This window comes from Panthera onca, chromosome A3 (genome assembly GCF_046562875.1).
Source record: "Panthera onca isolate mPanOnc1 chromosome A3, mPanOnc1 haplotype 2, whole genome shotgun sequence".
Classification (NCBI taxonomy): Eukaryota; Metazoa; Chordata; class Mammalia; order Carnivora; family Felidae; genus Panthera; species Panthera onca.
Window position 1 is genome coordinate 87,740,787 of NC_138341.1, and position 23,523 is coordinate 87,764,309.

At 40.1% G+C, this 23,523-nt stretch overlaps 1 protein-coding gene across 1 annotated transcript in view; it reads left to right on the forward strand.

Moving 5' to 3' along the window:
* The window catches only part of LOC132663679 (sulfotransferase 1C1-like), a 50,227-nt gene that overhangs the window by 21,462 nt on the left and 5,242 nt on the right, over nucleotides 1-23,523 (forward strand). The window contains exons 3-4 of the mRNA XM_060610174.3: nucleotides 2,039-2,167; nucleotides 21,515-21,612. Of these exons, the coding sequence (XP_060466157.1) occupies nucleotides 2,039-2,167; nucleotides 21,515-21,612 (227 nt within the window). The remainder of the gene's footprint in view (nucleotides 1-2,038; nucleotides 2,168-21,514; nucleotides 21,613-23,523) is intronic.

Below are 23,523 nucleotides of genomic sequence, written 5' to 3' on the forward strand. Positions count from 1 at the left end.
ATGGAGAAAGAGATTGCCAGAATCCCAAATCTTCAAAGGACTGAATGAATTATTTAAAAGCAGAGTCTGAGAAATTGCACAGAAGTTATGACAGTCATCTTGCCAACCCAGCCACTCCTGGTTCCCATCCACGAGGAAATCCTGGAGTGACAGCACCCCTTGCCCATAAAAAACATCTCTTAGTGGGGGACACTGATGTGGAAATGAGGGCTTTCACCCCAATATGAAATGTTCTGATAGTACTGGGTCCAAACCCCAAGCACAGTGGGAAGAATCTGGAGGAGGGGAGATGATACTTACCAGGACCTCATAAAATGAAGAGGGGGTTGTGACAAAAGTGAAGGTCTGAAAAGGCAAGGGTTCCCAGGCTTGTACAGGGGTGGAAGAATCCTAACTGGGGAAGCTCCAGGAATGACTGATGATCCCCCTGCATTACCTGTGCTTATAATGTCAAGTGACGGAGTGAGGCATGGAAGTTGAAGCTGTAGCCAGTTTGGGAAAGTCTCAGTGACCATTTGACTCACCAAGAGGGACTCTAGGTATTCATAACCAGAAAGAACTCAGAAAATAGTCTGGTCACTACAGTTCTTCAAACCTTCATTAGACTGTTCCTGTCCTCTCTGGCTGGGAATTCCCTCCTTAACCTCACTCTGTTCTCATGATTAAGCATTACTTAAACTAGAGAAGGGTCTTCCTGTCATCAGGGTTCAGTTGTTTCAAGAATCTCCTTCTCTGTCTGATTTGCACAGGACATTTCTCCTGCCCAGAACTGAATTTGAATTTGCATTGCACCTCAGAGCAGAAATGTTTTTCAGCTCACCTTTGAAATTATGCAGTCAGTCCCAAAGCCCCTCATAAGACAGTCCCCAAGTCTCCAGCCTTATTCCCTCACCTTCCCTACCACCTCCTACCCACTGTGAGCCTGCTTATACTTCCCAGTGAGGAAATGTGACTCTATCTTGCTCCTGAGGCTCCCTGCCTGGGATGCCCTGGCTTCTTAATGTGAATGGACCTTCAGTCCTGCTTGACTCTACACTCCAAAGCCATCTCAGCTGAGACTTACTGACCTCTTCCACAGCAAGTTGGATCTTCTCCTCTGTAGACCAGTCCTCTAGCCCTTTGCACATCCTTTCTGGCTTTTACTATATACTGTTCATCTTCTAGTTATCTGTGTATATGTCATATGTATCAGTAAGGAGCAGGTTTTGCTAAAAGCCAGAAAGACACAAATACTTCTTATGTAAAGAGGAAAATGGGTATCTGATGGACAATGAGCACAGTCTGCCTCTTTGCCTATCTATATGTCTATGTCCACTCCTCTTCTGTGTCTATTTGGATTCAATTTGGCCAGAAGTGTCAAAAACCCAAAATAACACAAAAGAAAAAGCAGTCTGGAGAATTAGTAGTCAGTTATGAAATGGTGGCTGCCTTGATCATCAAAGACCTGGGCTTTTTCTAACTTTCTGCTGCGCCATCTCCAGGTGTAGCTTTTGGTTTTATTGTCCAATCTGACTCCTGGAGCTCTAGCTATCACATGCGCATTCCAAAAAGCAGCAAGAAGGTAAGAAGGGAGGAGTAAGGCCATGTCCCTTCCCTTTAAAGACAACTTCCCAAAATGACATGGCCACATCATGCAAGAAAAATATTACCTTTGAGGCAAGTAGCTATATGCCCAGCTAAAAATTAAGGATCTATTAACTTGAGAAAGAAAGGAAGAATGGATATAAGCTAGGCAAAAAGCAGTCATTGTCCTATCTTATCACCTCCAAAAAGATTGTAAATGTCATAGGACAGGGAGGGTGGCTAATTCATCTCTGTATGTCCCTACATTCACTTGATTCAGTATTCATTCACTCAGACTACATTTACCAGGTGCAAAGCCCTATGCAAGGCACTGGGAATTAAAGAGAATAAGGTAAGTAAGCTGATTCTGTTTAACACTCAGCAAATGTAAATTTTACTGAATACATAAATAATCAAGGAAATGAATTGAACTGTGCAGTGAGTGGATGGAACTGACAATCAGTATTGCCTCTAGGTACAACCTGGACACAGGAGATTGTGGACATGATCCAAAATGACGGAGATGTGCAGAAGTGCCAACGGGCCAACACCTTTGACCGGCATCCTTTCATTGAGTGGACTCTACCCCCACCCTTCAACTCAGGTAAGTGCCCAAATAAGGCCTATGATGTTGTAGCTAAGACCCATGACTACTGTGTTAGGTGAGTTTGCATCCGAGAATAGAATTATTTCTACAATCAACCTTCTGGAAAATATTTCAAGGTTACTGGGGAAAAGGTTACAATCAAAGTACTCACTTCAATTGAGAAATAATACTCTTAAATTCTTCTTCTAAAATATATGATTGGGGAGGAGCCAAGATGGCAGAACAGCATGGAAGTTTTATTTTGCACCTCGTGTCCATGAAATACAGCCAGATCAATACTAAACCATCCTGAACACCTAGAAAACTTATTTGAGAATTAACACAACAATCTGCACAACCTGAACCAGAGAACTCAGCAGGTATATGGTGTGGAGAGGTGAACTGGGGAGAGAGAAGCCATGGAGAGCAGGGAGCTGTTTTTGCTTGAGGAGAGAGGACAGAAATGGGGGGAGAGTACAGGAAAGGCACCCCCCCCCAAGCAGCTGGAGAGAAAGTGGAAAAGTGGAAACAGCTGCAGGAACTGAACTAAAAAGGGAGAAAGGAGAAAGGAGAGGGTTTAAATTCCATTGAGACTCTATAAACAGGGGGAGTGCAGAGTCTGAAACTCTGCAGCTCAATACCTGGCAGTGCTTTGGTGGGAAGGGCAAATTCCCAGGAGCAGAGTGAGGTCTGGGGATCGTCAGGCCACATGAGGAAAGGTGGTTCTCCTGCTGGAAGGACATTTGGAAGAGGCTGTGTGGCCACCTGGTCCCAGCAGACCCTAGAGAACAACCACATTTGCTGCTGCTGGAACAAGGTCATTAAGGGTGAAGCCTGGTGCCAGATGTGTGTTGTGACTTTCCATAATCCCTGAAATGCTGCTGCTACATGATCATGTGAACTTTTTCTGGGGAAGGCTGACACCCAGCCCCAGTCTCTGGGCACTGGCAGCAGCTCGGTCCCACAAACGTTCCTGGGTGCAGCCAGCATCCGGCCATTGCTTGGTGAGACCCTCTTCCAGAGGGTCAAAGCTGCAGTCCCTCAGAAGCAAGGGGTCAGGAAACACAGCCACATCTGAGATAGAACTCAGGAGAGAGGTGCCACATGGCAACCTGATGGCGTGGTCACAGACAGTGTAAAAGCAGGCAGTAAATGGAAGCCAGAGACAAAGGTTGGGTGCACAATTGCTGATTGGGGAGAACAGAGTTCTGATACTAGAGACTAGGTAGCTGGGTGGCATCATTTTCACCCCTCCCGTGCATGCGTGTACACATCTACAAGTGCCACAACAATCCACCCCAGTAAGCTAAGCAGCACCACCTACTGGAGAATGGAACCATTACACTAAGCCTAGCCCAATTGGGTCAATCTCGCTCTTCAGGAACACCACAACTCTCTCTGCCTGCTTAGTTTATGGACTATAAAGTGCTTCATAGTTTGACATCTAGGAGAAAATGATGTAATTTCAGTCGTATTTCAGTCGTTCACTGGTCCATCTATTCAATTTTCTTTTTTTTCCTTTTTCCTTTCTTTTCTTTTTCTTGTAAACAGAAAGAGAAAAAAATTATTTTTATTTTCCAGTTTTATTAAAAATATTTTTCTTTAACTTTTTTCTACTATATTTTTTTTACTTTTTTGTAAAATTTTTCAAATTCTATTCCATCATTTCATTTTATTATATTTCATTCTACTCATTTTTTCAAATTTTCAAATGTTTTTCTTTTTTTTCCCCCTCTCTTTTCTCTAATCTATCAAGCTTCTTTCAACAACCAGACCAAAACACACCTAGGGCCTAACATCATTTATTTGATTTGTGTGTCTGTGTGTGTGTGTGTGTGTGTGTGTGTGTTGTTTTTAATTTTTTAACTAAAAAAAATTTTTACCTTATTAATTCCTTTTCTTCCTTCAAAACGATGAAACGAGGGAATTCACCCCAAAAGAAAGAGCAGGAAGAAATGACAGCCAGGAACTTAATCAACACAGATACAAGCAAGATGTCTGAACCAGAATTTAGAATCACGATAATAAGAATACTAGCTGGGGTCAAAAATAGATTAGAATCCCTTTCTATGGAGATAAAAGAAGTAAAAGCTAGTCAAGATGAAATAAAATGCTATAACTGAGGTGCAATGTCGAATGGATGCCACGGTGGCAAGAATGGGTAAGGCAGAACAGTGAATCAGTGATATAGAGGACAAACATGGAGAATAATGAAGCAGAAAAAAAGAGGGAGACTAAGGCAAAAGGTCACGATTTAAGAATTAGAGAAATCAGTGACTCATTAAAAAGGAAAAACATCAGAATCATAGTCCCAGAAGATGAAGAGACAGAAAAAGGGGTAGAAGGTTATGTGAGCAAATCATAGCAAACAAAACTTTTCAAAAAAAAAGAAAAACTTTCCTAACCTGGGAAAGACACAGACATCAAAATCCAGGAAGCACAGAGGACTCCCATAAGATTCAAAAAGAATGAAATCCATTTGCAACTAAATGGATGGAACTAGAGGGTATAATGCTAAGAGAAATTAGTCAGAGAAAGATAAATATCATATGACTTCACTAATGTGAGGACTTTAAGATACAAAACAGATAAACATAAGGGAAGGGAAGCAAAAATAATATAAAAACAGGGAGGGGGACAAAACATAAGAGACTCTTAAATGTGGAGAACAAACAGAGGGTTACCAGATGGGAGGGGGATTGGGCTAAATGGGTAAAGGGCATTAAAGAATCTACTCCTGAGATCATTGATGCACTATATGCTAACTAACTTGGATGTAAATTTTTAAAAAGAAATTAAAAAAAAAGAAATTTTGTTAACAGAAAATCTAAAAATAAAATAAAATAAAATATGCAATTGGGTAACATCAGACAGCTTACTTCCTACTGGTGATTGGGAATTCAAGAGTGATCATTAATGTATAACACAGAGAAGGCAGGGTGAGGACTCCTAGCATCCAGTGATTAAGAACCATATTCCAGGGCACCTGGGTGGCTCAGTCGGTTGAGTGTCCGACTTCAGCTCAGGTCATGATCTCGTGGTCTGTGAGTTCGAGCCCCGCGTCGGGCTCTGTGCTGACAGCTCAGAGCCTGGAGCCTGTTTCAGATTCTGTGTCTCCCTCTCTCTCTGCCCCTCCCCCCACTCATGCCCTGTCTCTCTCTCTCTGTCAAAAATAAATAAACATTAAAAAAAAAAAAGAACCATATTCCTCTGTGATTGTGCTCCTTTGGCATAGAGGATTATCTTCAAATATATTTCATCTATAACCAGTCAACCAGAGAATCCAACAAAATTATATATAGCATCATTATCATTAACAAACAATTACACTTCACACCAAAGATACTAAGAAACAGCACACATACACAGATATCAAATGTAGGATTTAAGAAACAAAACAGATGAACATAGGGGAAGGGAAAAAAAGAAAGGGAAACAAACCATATGAGACTCAACCATAGAGAACAAACTGAGGGTTGATGGAGGTGAGGTGGGTGGGAGATGGGCTAAATGGGTGATGGATATTAAAGAGGGCACTTGCTGTGTTGAGCACTGGGTGTTATATGTAAGTGATGAATCACTAAATTCCACTCCCGAAACCATTATTACTCTATATGTTAACTAACTAGAATGTAAGTAAAAGTTTGAAAAAAAACCACAAAATTAAACTTACAAATTAAAAAAAAAAAAAAAAAGGAAACAGCACACAGTCACAGACAGCACCCTTGAAGAGCTAGAAATCAGTTAAGAATAAAGGACATGTTTTTATAAAGTAAATAGTGGCAAATACTAGCTTTTGTAATAGATGACAACCCAATGATGAAAAGCCATAGACTTTGGAATCAAATAATCCAGCTTCAAATGTTTATCTGGGTGACATTGAGCAAATTATTAACTCTCAAGCCCAAATTATTTTTTTATTTTTAAAATAATACCTATTGAAAACCCATTATTGATTGGGTCAACTATTCTAGCACCATTAGTTGAAAAAAATATATCTTTTTTTCCCATTGAATAACCTTGGCCTCTTTTCCAAAATCAACTAACCATATATGTATAGGTATATTCTAGATTTTCTATTCTGTTCCTCTCCATTTTGTGTCTATCTCTATGCCAACACTACACCTTCTGCTTGCTGTAGCTTTATAAGCTTTGAAATTAGGTATTATAAATTCAGATTTCTTCTTTTTCAAAGTTGCTTTAGCTATTTTAGGATCTTTGTAAATTCTAGAATCAGGCTGTTAGTTTCTAGGAAAAAAATATCTTCCAATATTTGTTTGGGATTGTATTGAATCTATTGATCTGTTTGGGAAGAAGTATTACCCTAACAAAATCAGGATTTCTGATCTGGGAATGTGGTTCATCTCAATTATTTAGGCTTTGTTTAATTTCCCTTGCTGGTGTCTGGTACCTTCTATCACTTATGTCTGGCACATCTTCAATCAAATTTAACCCTAAAAATGTTTATTTAATGCTATTATAAATGGCATTTTTCTATTTTAATCTTTATTTGTTGCTGGTATACTGAAATATAATTGCTATTTGTATTGGACCTTGTATCCTGCATCCTAGCTTATTGACTCTAGTAACTTTTTTGTATATTCTATTTGGTTTTCTACATGAACCATCATGTGTTCTGTGAATAATGAATATTTTTCTTCTTCCTTTCCAGTCTGGATATCTGTTATTTTCTTGTCCTTGCTTTATTGCATTCCCTGGAACCTCCAGTGCAATGTCAAACAGAAATCATGAAAACAAACATCCTTGTCTTCTTCATGATCTTAAGGGAAAAGCATCCAGGTCCTACCATCAAGTATGATGCTAGCTAAAGCTTTTTTGTAGATATTCTTTATCAGGGCAAAGAAGCTCCCTTCAATTCTTTATTTTCTCAGAGTCTTTAATCATAAATCACTGTTGAATTTTGTCAGTGTTCTTTGAGCTGGGGATTTAATCCATTCATTTTCAGCCATTCTCTGTTTATGACTATACATTTTTTCTCGATTGCTATTTTAAATATATTTGGTTTTGATATGTAGTGTTTTCTTTACATTTCATTTTACCACATTTTTCAGAATTCCTGTAATTTTACACCAGAGGCACTTAGTAGAAGTTTTTAATTTCCAGATGGAAGGGTGGTTTTTTTTTGGGGGGGGGGGGGGCTTTGTATTTAATTACTAGTTTTATTGCACTTGTGATCAAAGAGTGTTGTTTGTAGTATTCCACCTTTTTGAAAATTATTCATTTGTACTATATTATCAATTTTTATAAATATTCTGTGTGCACTTGAGAAAATACATTCTCTATTATCCACATCTAATATATTCTGTATGTTGCTTAAATCTTATATATGCTTTTTCTTTTTGTCCACTTGACTTGTCATGTACTAAGAATTAAACATCCTATTATTAGTGTATTTCTATTTTTCCTTACATCTACTGTGGTTTCTGTTTTATATAAGTGGTTATTCTGTTATTTGGTACATAAATATTCGTGATTTTTCTATTGTATTATTATAATGGAGACTTTAGCATTATAAAGTTCTTTTTTTTTTTTAAGTTTATTTATTTATGCTGAGACAGAGAGAGAGCACATACAAGTACATGCACAAGGAAGGTCAGAGAGAATTCCAAGGAGGCTCTGCACTGTTAACACAGAGCTTGATGCAGGGCTCAATCCCATGAACCATGAGATCATGACCTAAGCCAAAATTAAGAGTCAGACCCTTAACTGACCAAGCCACCCAGGCACCTCCAGAGTTCCTTTCTTCTCTTATATAATGCTTTTGGGGTTGAATACTACTTTATTTGATAATATCATAATCCTTGCTTTTTTGTAGTTTCCATTTGCATTTTGTATATCTATCTACCCTTTTATTTTTACTCTTTCTTGTGTTTTAGGTGTGTCTTCTATGCTTCATATGATTGGGTTTTCTCTTATGAGCCAATTTGAACCTATTTTTATTCACTTAAGTAATCTCTGTATCCAACATGGGGCTCAAACTCACAACCCCAAGATCAAGAGTCATGTGCTCTTCCAACTGAGCCAGCCAAGCACCCCTTGAATCATCTATTTATAATAGATGATTTAATCCCACTCACATTTATTGATATGACTGATATGTTTGTTCACAATTATGTCATATATCATATGTCATATGTCAAACTAACATGAGTTTACTCCTTAGTGAGTCACAGATAAAAACCACACCAGGTAGAGCTGTCACACAAAGGAAACTTTATTTGCAGCAAATAAGGAGATCATGGGGAATAATTTCCAAAGCCATGACTCTCACAACAAGGGTAAATGGGTTCATTTTATTTAGGGTTAGGATAAATATTCAGAAAGGGGAGTTTTGTCATGTATGTTAAGGGGGAGGCATAACGTCATGCATGCGCCTTAAGGAACCATGCCTATACATACATTGCATGTTATGTTACTGAGGCCTGTGCTCCTCCTTGGGTGGAGATTTTAATATTATAATGAAGTAAAGGTAACTGTTGGTCACTCCACAGGTCACTCCATGGTCCATCTGCACAGATGTGAGTTGAGTGTTGAGCTCAAACTGGTCTGGGTGGTCTGGGCCAGTTGGAGCTCATCATCAGGGCAGTCATTATTGCTTGAGGGATAGTTTTGGTTTCCATCACAGGATGCCATGACCATTGGGTCTTTTGCCCGAGTTAAGAGATAAACTGAAAAGAAGAGCTTGACGGAAAATGTGAGACAAATGTTGGTGGTTACAAGCAGGTGAGTAAGATCAGGTCTTGGTGTCTAGCTAGTGACAATATTGTCATGTGCAATAAGAAATATTTAGTTTCTTTCCCTATTTGTTATATCCTTTTTGTTTTTCTTTTTTTTTAAAAAAAATGTGTGGGAGTTTTTATTTTTTTAAGTTTTTTATTTTAATTCCAATTATAGTAAACATACAGTGTTATATTAGTTCAGGTATACAATACAGTGATTCAACAATTCTATATGTTACTCTGTGCTCATCACAATAAGTGTATTTATAATCTCTTTCACCTATTTGACCCATCTCCTCATCTAGTTCCCCTCTGGTAACCATCCGTTTGTTCTCCATAGTTAAGAGTCTTTTCTTGATTTGTCTCTCTCTTTTTTTTTTTTAATTTTTCTTCTGTTCATCTGTTTTGTTTCCTAAATTCCACATATGAGTGAAATTATATGGTATTTGTCTTTCTCTGGCTGACTTATTTCACTTAGCATAATACACTCTAGCTCCATCCATGTCATTACCTCATTGCAAATGGCAAGAATTCATTATTTTCTATGGCTCAGTAATATTGCATCTTCTTTATCCATTCATCTATTGATGGACATTTGGCTTCTTCCATATTTTGGCTATTGTAAATACTGATGTAATAAATATAGGGGTCCATATATCCTTTCGAATTAATGTTTTTATATTCTTTGGGTAAATGCCCAGTACTGTGATTACTATATTGTAGAGTAGCTCTGTTTTTAATTTTTTGAGGAAGCTCTATAGTGTTTTCCACAGTGATTGCACCAGTTTGTATTCCCACCAACAGTGCAAAAGGGTTCCTTTTTCTCCACATCCTCACCAACACTTGTTATTTCTTGTGTTTTTGATTTTAGCTATTCTGACAGGTGTGAGGTGATATCTCATATTTTTTAAAAATATATACATATATTTTTTAAGTTTATTTTTGAGAGAGAGAGAGAAAGAGACAGGGAGAGCATGAAAAGGGGGCAGAGAGAGATTGGGAGACACAGAATACAAAGCAGGCTCCAGGCTCTGAGCTATGAAGGTTTCAAGCCCATGAACTGCAAGATCATGACCTGAGCCAAAGTCCAACACTCAATCGACTGAACTGCTCAGGCACCCATTATTGTAGTTTTGATTTGCATTTCCCTGACGATGAGTGATGTTGAACATCTTTTCATGTGTCTGTTGGCCATCTGTAAGTCTTCCTGGAGAAATGTCTATTCATGTCTTCTGCCCAGTTTAGTGGCAAAACTTCCCACTTTAGTGGCAAGTGCCCTTGGTTTTTGTGGCATTGAATTATATATGTTCTTTATATATTTTAGATACTAACCCTTTATCAGATATATAATTTGCAAATATCTTCTCCCATTAAGTAAAGTGTCTTTTTAGTTTTGCTAATTGTTTCCTTTTCTGAGCAGAAGATTTTTATTTTGATGTGGTTCCAATAGTTTATTTTTGCTTTTATTTCCTTTGTTTCAGGAGTAATGTCTAGAAAAATGTTGCTATGGCCAATGTCAGAGAAATTACTGCCTGTGCTCTCTTCTAGGATGTTTATGGTTTCAGGTCTCACATTTAGGTCTTTCACCCATTTTTTAACTTTTATTTATTTTTGAGAAAGAGAACACAAACAGGGGAGGAACAGAGAGAGAGGAGGACAGAGGATCTGAAGGAGCTGACAGCAGCGAGCCTGATGTGGAGCTCAAACTCACAAACTGCAAGATCATAACATAAGCTGAAGTCAAATGCTCAACTGACTGAGTCACCCAAGTGCCTTTTTCATCCAGTTTGAAGTGTATTTGTGTATGGTGTAAGAAAGTGATCCAGCTTCATTCTTCTGCATGTAGCTGTCCAAATTTCCCAACACTACTTGTTGAAGAATGAGTCTTTTTCCCATTGGATATTCTTTCCTGCTTGTTGAAGATTAACTGATCACATAATTTTGGGTTTGTTTCTGGGCTTTCTATCCTGGTCTATTGCTCTATGTGTCTATGTTTGTGTCAGTACCATAGTGTTTTGATTGCTACAACTTTGTAGTATAACTTGAAGTCCAGAATTGTGATACCTCCAGCTTTGTTTTTCTTCTTCAAGATTGTTCTATTTGGGGTCTTTTGTGGTTTTATACAAATTTTAGGATTATTTGTTGGAATAAGTGCTGTTGGTATTTTGATAGGGATTGCATTAAATGTGTAGATTACTTTGGGTAGTATGAACATTTTAACAATATTTGTTCTTCCAATCCATGAGCATGGAATGTCTTTCCATTTTTTGTGTGTCATCTTCAATTTATGTCATCAATGTTTTATAGTTTTCAGAGTACAGATCTTTCACTTCCTTGGATAACTGTATTCCTAGGTATATTATTATTTTTGATGCAATTATAAATGGGGTCACTTTCTCAATTCCTCTTTCTGGTGCTTAGTTATTATTGTATACAAATGCAATAGATTTCTGTACATTAATTTTGTATCCTGTGACTCTGATGAATTTATTTATCAGTTCTAATAGTTTCTTGGTGGAGTTTTTAGGGTTTTTTTATATATAGTATCATGTCATCTGCAAATAGTTAAAGGTTTACTTCTTCCTTACCAATTTGGATGGCTTTGTGTGGGAGTTTTTCATTTTTTTTTCTTAAGGAAATTCTTAAGTTTTTTCTAGCAATTGGTTGCTTATGTATTATTATCACCTTTTATAAGTACTTAATCCTCTTTTTTCTTACTTAAGCTTTTACTACCTGATCTGCCAGTTTCAAAGGAATTTTTTATTCCCCCTGTTACTTATACAACCACCAGTAATCCTACTCTAAATTTTAAGTTGCATTCTTTCTACTTTATTAGAGCCTATAAGGTTTACATATTGTTCTTCCACCTATCCCTTCATCCCTTTTAAGTTTTAGTTCTAGTATTAAATAATGTGAAATTCTCACTATCAATCCTTGTACTAATGTTTTCCTTTTGGTTAAATCAAACTTACCCTAGTGAATTGTTCAGGAAAATACATATATATTGTATTCTGTGTGTGTTCTTGAATGTTTTAAACTGTTTTCTATAGTGTTGATACTTGAAGCACAGCTTGCCTGGATATATCTTTCATTCACACTTTCTTTCCTTAAGTTTCTTGAAAATGTTCTACTGTTTACTTGCTTTGTATGCTGTTTTTGATAGTCTGATGCCAGTTTAATTCTCTTGACTTTATGAATCATTTCATCTTTTACCTGGAGTAAGAATTGTTTTCTTTATCTTAAAATATAATAATTTTAGTTTGGTATGTTTCAGAGTTGATCAATAATAATCAACTTTTTATGATATGCATGGTTAAGAAAGTGTTGCAGAGAAGTGTTATATTTTGGCTAGCGTGGTTAAGAATACATTGTTTGGGGGCGCCTGGGTGGCTCAGTCGGTTAGGCATCTGACTTCAGCCCAGGTCATGATCTCGCAGTTTGTGAGTTCGAGCCCCGCGTCGGGCTCTGTGCTGACCGCTTGGAGCCTGGAGCCTGCTTCAGATTCTGTGTCTCCCTCTCTCTCTGCCCCTCCCCCGCTCATGCTCACACTCTCTCTGTCAAAAATAAATAAACTTAAAAAAAATTTGTTTAAAAAAAAAAAAAGAATACATTGTTTGGCTTGCCACAAAGGTAAAATGATGTCTACCACCACCAGGCAGTCAACAGAGGTTTTGCAATTGTTTTGATGGAGGCAAGTTTCTCCAGAGAAGCAGATAGCTCTTTCAGAAAAGTAGAATCTATGAGGTCTTCAGGTTCCATCAAGTGGAGGCATTTTTACAAATGGAGGCCTCTGTGCTGACAGTTACCACAGTCATTTCCTTCCTGGGGCAGAGGTGATCTCAGGGTGGGAATCCCAAGGTCAAGTAAGGTTGAAGTACATTGTCTCTCATCTTTCCCTTGGGTTGTGGCATTGCTGTCTGTAAGGCAGTCACAACTCTAATGGCAGCAAGAGCTCTTGGGCTGGGGCAGTGTTATCTGAGGCATTGCTGTGCTTGGGGATGGTGAGGCCAGGAGAGGGTGGTTTCCCAGGTGAAGATCCATGAAGGGTAGAAGTGGCTGCTGGTGTTAAATACCAAGTACATGTCCTAGAGGCCTGGCTCGGGGTGGGACTACAAGTGTGGACTCTAGTACTAGATGGGCAGACCTCATTGGGCTCCATTAGATCATCAGGGTGCACTTTGCAAAGGAGCATGCAATATCCATGACTGAACTTTGTGGGGACCACATCCATAATGCATATAGATTCTGGATACATTGATAGGCTCACAGTAGGGATATTTTGTGGATGGCAGATGTACAATCCAGAGATAACCTCATGAAAACTATGATAGGGTGGTTAGAGCACAAACCTGCCAGCCAAGATGGGTCTGATTTGGTTATGACAGTAGGGCCATTTGGCCTGGGGTAAATATAATTTGAGGCATGGTGTAAGGATGGAATGACTCTTTTAAGCATCACTTCCATTGGCACCATTTAATATAGAAGAGATGAACTCTGGGTCAGAATTTGTGCCTGCTGAATTGACCCCTGCTACATAGAGCCTGCAACACTTGGTGCTCAGCCATCGTTCAGTACAGTTGTATACCTGGCTAATTTTGTTCCAGCTCATCTCCTGAGATAGAGTTAGGCTGGAGGGATCTACCAACAACCCTATTATCCAAGGTAGCCACAGTAAAAGAGAGCATTTGCATTTGAATAGCTTGTGGGGTGTCCTTCAGGGAAAGCAATCTGGATAGCAACAAAAGGAGGAGCATGTTTGCTTAGGAGCAAGAGGTCATTTACCTCTTCATCTAAGGTGGGGTAGAGACCTGGCCTGCATCCACTGAGACCCACCATTGGATTCTATGGTTCTTTTGGGGCTTCATTTCTTAATGTGACTGGCATCCACTGGGCAGAATACCTTTTTCTTCTCTCTGAGATCCACAATCCCACTAGTTGACCCTGAAGCCATAATTTCAATCTCCCACAAAACTTTCTATGAATTTGCTTTAATTAACCTGCCTTAAAACCAGAATATTGAGCAAGGCCAGTGTTCTTAGCTTTGTGGCTAATACTGGACCATCATCCATGCCAAAGAAATTGGTATAATCATGATCTCTAAGCAATTTGGTAGGGTTTGTTCCATTGAGCTCTCTATTAGAAGAGGGTCATATTGTACAATCCACCCCTGATGAGGTTGCCAGCATATGGATGACAGTGAGACAATGGAAAGATCACAATGGTGAGGGAAGCATTCATCCAGTGAACAGAAGTGAATGACATCCTCCTTGATGTCAGAGGAGTCAGGGTTCCCTGTCAGTACCAGAAAGGGGTTTTTGGAGAAGATGTATTTGGTGTGGGGGTAGGAAGAGCTGAGAGCCAGGAATCAAGCAGTATTAGAGCCACGGGGAAAATTTCTGTCCACTTGGGGCCTCCCTTCTGTTTAAAATCTGAGAAGCATGTCTCTGAAGGCCATTGTTCCTCTCCATACGTCCACCTGCTTGGGGTCAGTGAGCTAGGCAGAAATTCCACAAGATTCCATGTTCCAGAGCCCATTATTGAACTGCTTGGGAGGTGGAAGGCTATCTTGATCTGAATCTGTAATGTCTGGTGGGTGTAAGGGGACAAGCACATATCTGGTTAAGGAGGATATTGAGCAATAGGAAGCAGTGTTTCTGGAGAGAACAGCCTGTAGGCATCCTGAGAAGGTATTGATGATGGTGTTCACATACCCACTAGCTCCAGCAGAGGGCAGCAGCAGTCTGATACAACAAATTTGCCATCACAAGTTGTCACACTGACCTGATAATCTTCCAGAGTTTTGTTTGGGGACAAAGGAGCAATCAATTATCTACCACCAGTTTGGATAGAGCAAGGGTGAAAAGGATTCCACGCCTGTTTCCCCAATCAGTGAGTGTTGTTGCTCCCCTGTGGCCTGAAATAGGGGTCTGCTCTTCTGGTGGGCATGGCATCTCTGGAGGAATAGTTATATGGTGGTTATGTCTGGAATGTTATTGGAATGTTGGAACAAGGAGTCTGCAATGTTATTAGAATGTGCTTCTGCTGTTTGTTGGCATTTGTACGCAGACATGAGTGACTATAATTGGCATATGTGAATTGGCTGTCCCTCTCCAAATGGAGACACCCAGAGACATTGAATTATCCTTTTGCCATTATCCAGACCAGACTGAGAGCCCACTGGCTAAGAGCTCAGGAATCAGTAAAAATATATGCCCTTGGGAGTCTCACTTTGTGGTCTGTTGTGGAACCAAGCACACTGCCACCAACCCTGCCATCTGGGCCAAGCCAGGAGTGGCCTTCTTGACTAGGGATGACCACTGCAGCCTGCTGGTGGGCAGCATTGTGTATGATGGCAGCACTGCTGTATGTGAAGAACACTCACTCCCTTTCCATGCCAGACAACTGGTCCCAGGGAGCTTCTCAAAATGCTATAGGGGCCAACATTGGGGTTGCCACCAGTTGCCTTCATTAACAGTAGGCAAGAGGCTGAGCTTTGAGGAGCCACACCCTCCTGTAATCTGGAAAGGCCCTTGACATCAGATTGAGCTTTTTTAAAGGTACCATTTTCACTTTAACAATGAGGTCTCAGGACCATGCTGAACCTTTGCTGGGTTGAATTGCTAACCCAATGAAGGATGGGGACTTTTTGCAAATCAGGGTGGGCTACGAATGCCTTTTTTCCCAAAAGGGCCCAGTGGGCTTCCAAAATTTCATGCTCAAGTGGCATGTGCTAAGCTGCTGTCTGGGGCAGATCTTTGATCCAGGTCCCATGGACAGTCAGATAAAGCCATGCCTAGTCCCAAGACTCCACAAGGCCTAATCAAATATCTCCACTGATTCAACTCAAAAGCCTGAGCCCAGAGAGACTAAGGACAGGACCTGCTGTATGGCTTGCTGGGCCAGATGCAAGACAGTTTGGTGAGGTTCTCCCAAATGGAAAGAAGCTGGATTGCATCTAACAACACAAATAGGTTTTAGTAAAATGGTAAATGTAGAATGTGTTGCCCCCAAAAAATGAAGACACCTGATATGTGTTTTGCCTGCTATAATGTAACAGGAGGCTTAATTATAAGGAGTTAATGTTTTATAGTGAGAGAAACTTCACAGTCCACAGCTGCCACATTATGTCTAGAAACTTGAAAGAAGTGGCTGGTCCTTGGATCTTATACAAGGTAATGGCCCATCCTCTCTGCTATAAATACATTACTAAGTGTAAGTCTCCTGGATGGCATCCTCAAAAGGTTCCAAAGGGACAATGTCACTTATATAATATCAAAGGCTACAGTGGGTTAATTGGAGTGAATTTAAATCTTGTCTGCATTGGTTATATGCAAAAGCAGGGTGCTTAAATGTTTAAATAACCCATGGGCACCCAAGTAAAGGTTCAAAATGCCCTTGAAATGGAAAGCAAATTGAAGTTGTGAGTCTTCCATTATCAGGATCAAGTGAAACACGTTGGCTAGATCTAGGACATCAAAGTAAGGACCGCATGCTTTTTGGATGTCATCTACCATGTCTATAATACTGGGAATGGGAAACTTAATGACAGAAACCTGTGCATTTAAGTTTTGATAGTCAATTGTGGTTTTTTAAGTATTTCTTTTTTTTAAGTTTATTAATTTTGAGAGAGAAGGGGAGAGGTGAACGGGGGTCGGGGGGACAGAGATAGAGGGAGAAAGAGATTCCCAAGCGGGCTCCACACAGCACAGAGCCCAACGTGGGGATCAGTCTTACAAACTATGAGATAATGACATGAGCTGAAACCAAGAGTCAGACACTTAACTGATTGAGCCACCAGGCACCCCCCCCCCCCTCCAATAATAGTCAATAGTTAATCTCCATTAACTGGTAGCCAGTTTTCACACTGACCAGGCCAGGCTATTAAAGTGTGAGGTGGGGGGCCTACTGACCCCAATTCAAGTATATCTCTAATGACAGACCTTAAGTCCTGTGTACTCAGTCAATAATGTGGTGTATTTAGTTTTTTTCCTGGAGGAGGAAATTGGGCAGGTTATTGTCTGGCACCTTTTATGAGAAATCCAGGAATTTGGGTTTATTCTACTAGGCATGTCATGAAGTAAGTGCATGCAAACCTATAATAGGGAAAAAGAGAGCCAGGGAGGCCACCACCACTGGCAACTGGTTTGGAAAGCCATAGCCAGCTTTCCTTGTACTCCCTTTGTGGTTTTATTGGCTCTGACATGTAGGCTGTAGGAGATTATTTGAGAAATTTAGAAGGATTACCTGGGATTTCTATGACTTGGGCTATGGTGTTTGACAAAGAAAAGAATGTCAGGTTACTGCCTTAGTCCCTGTGGACTACTGAGTCATGAATAGGCAATTATCCCCAGGAGGTGACAAGTTCCATGAGCCATTCAGTTCTAGGGTAATGCTCTGGGGGTTTGTCAGGCCCACAGGTCAGTGATGTTCTTTGGGGCAGAGGGAGCTTTGAGACCCCCTAAAGTCATCTGGGCCATTGAGATTGGGGTCTTTTTCAAAATGAACATGAGTTTCTGAGAGGAGCTTGCACCATAACTGTCCAGATATGAGATCTGGACCCCCAGCTGGCAGAGTGTCTCCCTCATGAAGGAAGAACTGTCAAGTCTATTCCCAGCATGGCCTCCAGAATATTATGGGAGGTCCTCTTAAAATGAAGTTTGGTCCTGTCATTTGGTGGAGGCTCCCTGCAAGAAGAATTCTTTGGATTCATAATCAATTGGGACTTCCTCAGACTGGAGATGAAATCCAGGTCATCTGGATAGGTTGCTATATTCAAAGGAGTGATATACCCACAGGACCATATCAATCATACAGGAAAGGAGTTGGGCCTCATTGACTATCTTCCACTGGCTTTGAATCTTTGCAGTAATAACTATGATAAAAGGGTAAACTTCACAACAAACCTTGAAAATCCAAGTAAGCAGAGAGTTGGATTTGCCCTCTATATCTTTGGGGCTTGTGTCTTTGGGTTTGGATTCTCCCTTGTTATTAGAAATCCCAGTTAGGACATGGAGACAATCTGTGGCTGCAGTTTTTGCTTTAATTCTGGTTGAATTAGTCCTGGGGTAGTCTCTTATGGGTTGGGGGTTGGGTCATCTGTGTCTGTCCAGAATTTGGACTTTTAAGAAGTTATCCATTTGGGGCTTCTTGTAAATACTGACTAGTTGACTCATGTCTGTGAGTTGAGTAATAATAGCTCAGAGTCCGTATTAAACACTCTCAACAGCCAGTCAGCCCCTTTTCCTCCCTCCTGCTCTACAGTCCTTTCAGATATTTTTAATCTTGAGATGTGTAAAGCTTCAAATTTCAGTTTCTAATTCTCTATTACCCACCACTGATTTGACTTTCTGAATCCTCACTGGAAAAATCTGTGGTAGACGTCCCCAGTGGCCAATACCTGCTGCTTCCCTCTCCAGGGTGTCCCAATTGACTTCACTGGGTTTAGTGTCAGTCTCCATCAGACCAGCAGTGGCAGACTCATTAGGGCTGGCCCCAGGTCCCTAGAGTATAGAACCAGTCCCTTGGTCTGTTGGTACACCACAACACTGAGCAGTGCCCACAGCACCTCTATGAGTGTTTTCCATTTAGTACAGAGCTTGCTAATTTCCTCAGACAGTTTTAGTTGATGCAGGCACCAGGTGCTCAAGTCATTTGTACTTGGCTATTAGATTTTGTGCCCCTATACACCAGGAGTGGGACCCCTGATACCGCATAGGGTCAAGGGACAAACTGCCACAGCAACAAGGTATGCAGTGACAGAGGGACTGTGGGACCCAGCCACTCTTGCCTTTTTGAGGGGCCATTACCTCCCCAGTGAGGACATCCCTATCATCCAAGTTATAACTTAGAGTCCTAGTACATCCCATAAGCACCGCCAATCAGAGACAGGGAGTGTCCCTCTCCTCTTAGGGGCACTGCACATTTATCTGGCCCTATGTGTGAGCCGGGTGTGCAACTCACATATTCTCTTCTGTTAACTAAGGGCAACAGGATATTGCTAAAATCTTAGCCAGTTGCCCCTAACAGTCAGCATCTGGGTCTGTACTACAAGCTGAGAAACATGCTCAAAGTCTAACAGCCACTGAGGGTAACCCTTGGGCATTATTAAGTGGAAAATACACCCATGGCCCCTCAAACCAGCTCTGATTAGCAATACTCTCAAGGTTTGGGAGAATTATCATTGCTTTTTTTGTAACTTGCACTTGTGGGATGGAAACTTGGGGCAGCTCTCTGAAAAGGCAGTATGCAGTAGGGCAAAGCAGTGCAACCAAACTCCAGTAGGCAGTGGATTCCTCCCCCATGGAATTATGCACATGATAAAGCCCATCAGTAAGCCATTGAAACTAAAATTCATTTCTTATTATCAAAAGCAAGCTGATTTAGTCCATCCTACTTGTGAACCTAATTGTGACTTTGTTAAATTAACATTTGGTGGTCTGGTGAGCCTCAGTTCAAGGAAAGACCATAAGGAATCAAAATAGCACTGTCCACTACTCCTTGGTCCTGGAGGAAGTGCAGGGCATGCCTTGAGTGACCAAACGAGAGGTCAAGGCAGGATGCTGGTAGAGAGATGGGACCTGGGGCACATGCCCTTATTAAGGTCCATAAGTGGAAAGCTTTGGGGATTCTGGGCTAAGTCCAGAACAGTCAATCCAAACCAAAAGGAGCAGGGTTTTGGTAGGCTCTACAGGGGTCTTATCTAAAGGGGTGCTCCCAGGGAAGGCCTTGGGAGGTAACAGACACTGTTGATCTCAGGGCCATTGGGTAGTCTCTGCAGACTGTTATGCAGCTGGGGCGTGAACTGGCATGCTCAAGGCCCCTGTAGGCTGCTTGGCCACCCAGAATGGATTACGAGACATTATGGAATAGTTTAGCTAAAATCTCAAAAAATTCAAGTCTTCTTTTCAAGAAAGTTTGTTCATATTATAAGTTTAAATATTAGTTCTATTCCACCATTTTCATTTTCTTTTCAGGAACTGCAGTTTATACCAACGTTAGAGCTGCCAGGCTTGTCTTCCAAATCAGACACTTTCTCTCTGACCCTTTTTACTTGTTTATTTACCTCATCGTCCATCTCTTGGTTACCTTCTTGCTTTTCTTCAACATCCTTTTTTAAATTTCCTTTCAAACCTATCCTTCATTGTCAACCTTATGATTTAATCTTCCCTTCTTATGTTATTGTGCTTTTTCTTTTCTCAGTTCCATAAAATCTTTTCTCATTTATCCCCTTTTCTTTTTTATATATTTTATTTTATTTTATTTTATTTTATTTTATTTATTTTTATAAATAAATTTTGCCTATTTCATTTCCTAATTTTTATATTTCTGAGTTGTTTGTTCCTTTTCCCAAACGTTTGTTTTGGATATTTAATCAAGATTGGAGTATTGTATCACAATTTTGTTTAGGATTGTAGTTGGTTTTGAGGGGAGAATTTTCATCAGGTTAAAGGCTTTGATTTGCCTTTTCTGGTTTTCATAGCAGTTTTGTATTCATGAGATCTGCTTTTTTATGTTTGTATTCATTTTATTGTCATAATTTCTAGTTTGAAAGCACCCTCTTCTGTCCATTCTGCCCTCTACTGTGCAGTTTTGTTCATGGACAACATTGGTGGTTGGTGGGGAGGAAGAATTGGCATGCTGTTTCTTTCATTTCTGCAGGATCTTTATTTTTCTTTCTTTTACTTCCTTATTTCCCATCACTGCCAGGTCTCCAGGGGGTGCCTCCTCCTTCTGATTCTCCACTAGAAGCTGTGCTTCTCCAACCAAGTCTGCCTCTCTGCCTCAGTGACAAGCCCCCTCCCTGAGACTGGTACTCTGTGTGGCCAAATCCCAGCCTATATTTGGTATTTTAACACTCAGGATTGGACATTCTGTTTCCAAGGAGGATTTGGTTGTGATTTATCTAATTGTTCCTTGCCTCTCTGGTGATTTTCACAAAGTCTCTTGAGCTCCACCTCCCCCCGCTCCATTGGCTTTCCACACCAAAGACTAACTGATTTCCAGCCCTGGCTGTCATAGTTACTAACTTGGAGAAATTACTGAAATTACTTGACTACTGTAAGGCTCAATTTTTCATCTGAAAATACATCCTAGCACAGAGACCAGTGTGGTGTTTAGATAGTGGCTGTTGCAGTTCTTGGCCTGGAAAGTAAAGGTTGGAAGAAAGATCAATGGAACTGCTTGTGTTGTAGAGCTGGCCAGTAATTCACCTACATCAAGAGGGACACCAGCTCTTCTCCAGCTGCTTTAATCTACTCTCCATTGCAGTAATAGAAAACTCCAAAGGACAAAATATCCAAGTGCTTGTTGGGGTCATAGTTATCACCATCCTCAGACCTCCCAAAGCATCTTCATCTTCCCACACAAGTACAACCAATCCATCAAATAAGAAGAGTAATGTTGCCTCCCTTGGTGGTTTCCAGTATCTCATCAGTGATTTCCTCTACCTGAATGGATGGTAGAGGTGTCACCAGGAGGGAAGCATTTAGACATGTAAAACCATAATTTTAGGCAAAGACAACTATTTGGTAAATCTCATTCTAGATATTTAACAAAACAATAATATTGAATTCAGGGGGCTGATGATGAAAAATGTTCAAGGAAATGGTGTGGCCTTCTTTCCCAGGTCTAGATCTGGCCGAAAAAATGCCTTCTCCTAGAACTATGAAGACTCACCTTCCTGTTCAGTTGCTGCCACCTTCCTTCTGGAAAGAAAATTCAAAGGTAGGAAAATCCAACTCTTCAAGCCCAGTTTTGTTCATATGGACAAACACTATCTCTATCTAAGTGGAAACAATCAAAGATGTTGAAAGATAAATAACCAATGAAGGTATACAGCAGATGGTGTCCTTACCTCCACATTCCCACATACTCCACCCTGAATCCAACTTTCTTTCAAAATATTATTTCTGGGTATATACTAGGAAGTTTTCATACAAAATCATTCTGATTAGCTGCCAGTGAAGCCACATCCAAAGACAACAAGTTGTGAAACAAAGCACATATTTCCTGAAGAAGGCTTTTATCTTAGTTTGAATCATCTAAGAAGCAAAAGCCAAGGCATAAAAGTGATTTATTTAGGGAAAACTTGTGAAGGGAAAGGTAGAGCAATACAAAGAAGGATGAACAACCATAAGATCATGATACTACATTGACAACCCTTACAGAATATCTTGTGGAGCAAGCTCCCAGGAACTGTTATAACACTATGTCCTCCGTTTTCAAAATTTTTCATTTATTTTGACCTTCCAAATTCAGGATCAATGTGTAATGTACAGCAAAATGCTAGTGTTGCTTTTTGATATATGCTTCATCAGTGAGTCTTAAAGTCAATGAAATATGGAATATAAGCAAAATACGGACTTATAAATTTGCAGTGAAAAGTGTAACCATCCAGCAGAATCAAAATGTTTGTATCAACTAGACCAGAACATCATCTCCTTGCAGGCAAGCTACTTTAGAAACCCAGACTGAACCCTTACCAAGAAAACCATAAGGGTCAAGTCTGTTTAGTCAAGACAATTTCCCCTATGTGTGGTGCTCAGATACACAGGGCAAGTGATTGCTTTTGACTCTTTTTTTTTTTTTTTCTGGGCTTCCATGAGTCACCAGCTCTTCATCTTGCCCATCTCCCATCTCCAAACAAGGTACAATACAATTGAATAAGATTCCACATTCCAATATGCTATCCCATTCATTACCTGCTTCTCTGAGATTACACCCAGGTCATTTTGATTTGTGAAAACTTCCTGCTTTGTTCCCACAGGTAGATAACTCATGTGACTCTTGATGCTCAACAAGCAATACTATTTCCAAATGGTATTATAGATTCAATGTGAGAAGACACAATAGCATTTTGTTAGTCATCATACTAGCACCTTCTTTTTATAAAAATCAGGCCTTCTAAAAATGTAAAAATCTCAATGATGGCACCTCCTTTTATTTGTTTAGAATTGTGGATTACTTGAGCAGGAAGTGACATTAGAGAGTTTAGGCCAAGATTTTCATTTTATGATGCAGTGGTAAGCTAAATAGCCATCCCCTAAAGATATCCATGTCCTAATCAACAGAACCTGTGAATGCTACCTTATATGGTAAAATGAGATTTGCAGATTTGATTAAGTTGGGGATCTTGAGATTCGAAGATTATCCTAGATTAATAGGTGGGCCCTAAATATCATCAAAAGGATTCTTAGAAGAGGGAGACAAGAAGATCAAAGTAAAAAGTAGGAGATGTGAAAAGTGAAGCCAGGGATTGGGTCAAGAGCCAAGGAATGCAAGTGGCCTTTGAGGGCTAGCAACAGCAAGTGAAGGGATTCTCCCTTACTGCCACCAAAGGGACCAGCCCTGCCCACAGCTTGACCTGAGCCCAGTGAAATCTAGCCTCTAGAACCATAAGAGAATAAATCTCTTATTGTTTAAGCCAGTACATTTGTTACAGCAGCCATGAGGGATTCACACAGATAAGTCAGCAGGCTCTCAGAAAATGTCCTGGACATTAGGTCATATCCAGTCATCAGACTCCTGCCACAAGCACACTGGATATGTTCCCCATCTAGCACAGACTGCCCCTTCACAATTACTCAAGTTTACAAAAAGGCAGTAACCAACACCAGCATTAAGAAATGTATTTAC